The sequence below is a fragment of the Trichinella spiralis genome (genome assembly GCF_000181795.1).
Source record: "Trichinella spiralis strain ISS 195 chromosome Unknown Scfld9, whole genome shotgun sequence".
Taxonomy (NCBI): Eukaryota; Metazoa; Nematoda; class Enoplea; order Trichinellida; family Trichinellidae; genus Trichinella; species Trichinella spiralis.
In genome coordinates this window covers 3,840,912-3,844,759 of record NW_003526948.1, presented here as the reverse complement: position 1 = coordinate 3,844,759, position 3,848 = coordinate 3,840,912, and the positions used below count along the sequence as shown (strand labels likewise).

The 3,848-nt window shown below is 34.1% G+C and overlaps 1 protein-coding gene across 1 annotated transcript; it reads right to left on the bottom strand.

The window, feature by feature from the left end:
- Window positions 1-1,549: 1,549 nt before the first annotated feature.
- On the bottom strand, window positions 1,550-2,432 carry Tsp_05530 (hypothetical protein). Its single transcript, XM_003371829.1, is given in 4 exon segments — window positions 1,550-1,691; window positions 1,704-1,851; window positions 2,251-2,294; window positions 2,347-2,432. The coding sequence occupies 4 exon segments, from the start codon at window positions 2,430-2,432 to the stop codon at window positions 1,550-1,552; spliced, it is 420 nt and encodes a 139-aa protein (XP_003371877.1).
- Between the last annotated feature and the right edge of the window lie 1,416 nt (window positions 2,433-3,848).

The window sequence follows — 3,848 nt, the reverse complement described above, 5'->3', positions numbered from 1 at the left end:
GCCCCGGGGACCCCCACTGCATCATCGCCTCAGAGCCCACGTGCTGGCCTCACGATTTTGGCCGAGATGACCTTGGGTGGATCCATCTGATCCACCCTCGACGGACCAGATGGCCATTCTGATCCGCCGAAGACGTAGCTTCCGCACCAGATGGCGTGCGTTGCCAGGCAAATGTGAATCGTCTCGCCTACTAAGCCTTGCCGCCTCATGCACATCAAATTGCCGTCACACCTGATACTCAATATTAATGTACTGTCCTGCAGAACCAACTCATGTTTGCATACTTACCGTATGATTTACAACTCATCATTATTGATTTAATGTATTATGCCTACTTATCTTTTCAAATGAACCTGACTACTGTAAGTAGCTGTCTTTTGCATTCCATTTAAAACATTCTAATTAACTATTAAAAAACCCTGCTAAAATATGTAGTTACGAGTGACGTTATTATACCTAATTGGAAAATATTACGACCCACTTTTGTGTTTACATTGTATGTTAATCATTAATTAAAAAACTCTCACTGCTAAAATATGCAGTTACGAGTGACGTTATTTAACCTAATTAAAAATTAAAATACTCAGTGTTGCATTTACGTTGCCTTTTAAACTTTCTAATTAGCATATTAAAATTAATCTCATTTAATACATTGTTTTCCTACATGTTACGGATTAATAACATTCTATTTATAGAAGATTACTTCCTATTTATAAAATGATTAAACTCGTTGCACCTTGCCTAAGCTAATTGTTTATTTCATTTATACCAAGTTTACTTTTCCCATTACCTACTTAAAGGAGACCCCGATTAACATTTTTATAAGTAAAAAGTTTATATTCAAACAATAGCTAATTCACCAATAATCAATCAATAAATAAAATTATGCTTATTTAATGTTTACTATATTACATCCCTTTTAACTGTTTACATTACACTGTTTTAAAGTAGAAATCTACTTTGACATTACATTCTTTAAAGTAAAAAACTGCTTTAAACTAAAAATATATTATTATCAGTATAAAATTAATGAATAATTAAAATCTTTTATATGATGAAATGTAAATAAAAAACTGGTAAACTTTTCTACTTTAAAACAGTGTAATGTAAACAAAAACTGAATTTGCCCAATTATTAGATGAATGAACATTATATTTTATTTATCATTTAACTTCCTAAATGAATAAATTAATGTATAAAATTTTAACAAATTTAAACTATTTAGCATAATTATAAGGAAAAACTCTCGATGGAGATTAATTTCAAATGCTTGATGCCTAAACTGATGAAAGGTGCAACGCCAAATGAACTAGTTAAAGGTGTGACGGCAAATCTGATGTCAATCATTGGCCAAGTGTCAGAGCCAGCGAGACAATAACACAAACGCATAGCGACGCTTACCGTTCCTCTTGGGGGAGTAACGATCACCACTAGATTGGCACCGAAACAGAGTCTCGGCACTACGTCAATTGCGAATTTGCATAACTGCCTCTAGGACAGATACGTCTTACGAATTCACATAGGTGTTGAAATCCCATTGCACAAGATTTCAAACAACGTCCATTACCACACAAATGGACAGGGTCATCTCTTTGAAACCGGTCTCTGGACAGCACGGGACTAGGAGGCTCCGCAGTGGGAAGTCCCCGTTAGCGGGCAGGAGGGCGGGGGGCGGCGCGGGGGCGGTCGGGCTGAAAAAAAACCTTGCTTGAGATCCCATTGCTGGGATCCGAGCAAGGCGGCAGGCCTCTGGTACCGCAACCGGGAGAGGAAGAGGTGAGCTTTGAAAATATGGACTTTGATCATTTGATACGGTTAGGGTCGCGTCGTGCAGTGTAACCCGTCGAACTCCTGCACACCACCCTATCTCACATTCCTCCTATCCTTGCACTGCTATTCTCAAACATTTACTTATTCTAATACTCAAACTATAGCAGTGCTACAAACTCACTATGCTCAAAAATTGTCCTTTGAAATGATCGACAAATTATTCAACCATTTCACTTTCCGCAAATGAACCCTAAACTCAACTCGAAAGGCATGGGACATGAAAACGTTCAAATGCGGAAAGCCGCTCAAATTCATTAAAATAATACTCATGATCTATGTCGAATTACACTAATTAACAAATATCTGAATTAAATGCTCGATAACTTACAGCTCGAATTTATATAAATTACAGACTCAAGAACTCCTCAGTGAAGTTTAACTAATTAGTCTAACTCAAAGAATTATACTTACCAAACTTACCCTTGTCTTCTGGATGTCTTCTTTTATCTTCTATTCTTCTGTATCTAAATGTAGAAGAATTAATTTAATGAAATAATGTTATAATAAATAAAAAACAAAGCCGTTTTTATTGTTCTTTTTCGCCCATCATCGCATTGAAAACGCCATTGTTCATTCGCCGCACATCGTTCGCCTACAATCATTTGAAATGAATTTCTAGAGCAACTAATAGTAGCCTCAGGAAAATTTACATAAAGTTCATTTCTATTGATTAACAAGTATGAAACGTATTCCTCATTTCATTGAACAAATATTATGCAAGTCACGCATAAGCTCAAAAGCAAACAAATTGAAATTGCACTCAAATTTGCATTCAAACTAGACAACGCCCATGTTTGATAAGATAACATTCTTCTATATCTAATAATACACCTTACTCAGTAGTTAAAGCAGAAATAGATCGAGCAAACATCACTGTCGATGCTTCTGTTAGTCAACAAAGTCAATTTAACTGTTGCACTGCTAATATGAAGTTAATTTTCAAACGGCCCAATTTGCATAAAAGACAGACACTGCGCACGTAGCGCTAAACACCGGCTTACGTAAGTTGGATATGCTACTCTAATATGAATTAGAACATAATGTCAACAAAAAATAAACAATAATTGAGCACAGTGGTTGCGCTCTATGCCAAGCACAATTAACTATATAAAAATTTTGGTTTATCTAATGTCTTCATGGTGAAAAATTTTGAGAAAAAAATATAAAGTGATAATAAAATTAAATTGAAAACGATTTCTGTATGAAAACGGTATTTTTCTGTCCTGCATAATAGATAACACTATACGCTTAGTGATATTCGACCTGCTAAGTTGAGAATGAAATTGAATGCCATAAGCAAGTGTAAATTGAAAATTTTATCGTCTTCTCCAATTAAAACTAGATGATTACCTAAAATAGCAAATTAAAATATGGATTTGTTCAAAACCTTCAACGTTCAACTATACGTAATTGAGAATTTTGCTCTTAAAGTATTTCTAGTTTATCATATTGAATATTGCTCAAATACTTAAATATACATACATTTATAGCAAAACATCAGGAAAATAAGTTTCAGTATTAAATTTTCACCTGAATGTAGCATCTTGTACTTGCACCTTGGTTACGCATCGCCACCGTTTATCGAACAGCACCGTAATGAAATAATAACTAACATGTGTATTGCTTAGTAACCTTCTTATCATTAATTTGGCAATTTAAATAATGTATCTTACTGTATCTTCAATTATTAATTATCTTTCTGTGATTTTATTTTTGAAGTACATATTAACTTAGTACTTTAAAAATTTTTTTACTTTTCTTCATTTTATCTTTTTTATTTTCAATTTTTGCGTTTTTCATGTTCTCATGTAAGATCAAACTGTCTGCTGGAAATACATCATTTATGTGAAATGCGACTTTTATTTATTTCACTGACAACGTTGAAGCTGTGCTGCAGTCAAACCGGCCATTATCAGTTACATTAATACCTGCAGATTTCCATATACTTTTAATTCATTGCTTGGCAATTCATGCCTGAATTCCAGATATATTTTAATGTCGTTAATGATTTTTCCTTT

Excerpts from the sequence above, each read along its gene's own strand:
- Tsp_05530 (XM_003371829.1), bottom strand. The coding sequence starts at position 2,432 with ATGATTGTAGGCGAACGATGTGCGGCGAATGAACAATGGCGTTTTCAA. Across the intron at positions 2,295-2,346 it reads AGAACAATAAAAACGGCTTT|ATACAGAAGAATAGAAGATA; the intron begins GTTTTTTATTTA and ends TTCTACATTTAG. Across the intron at positions 1,852-2,250 it reads AAGACATCCAGAAGACAAGG|GAGTTCGACGGGTTACACTG; the intron begins GTAAGTTTGGTA and ends GGTGGTGTGCAG.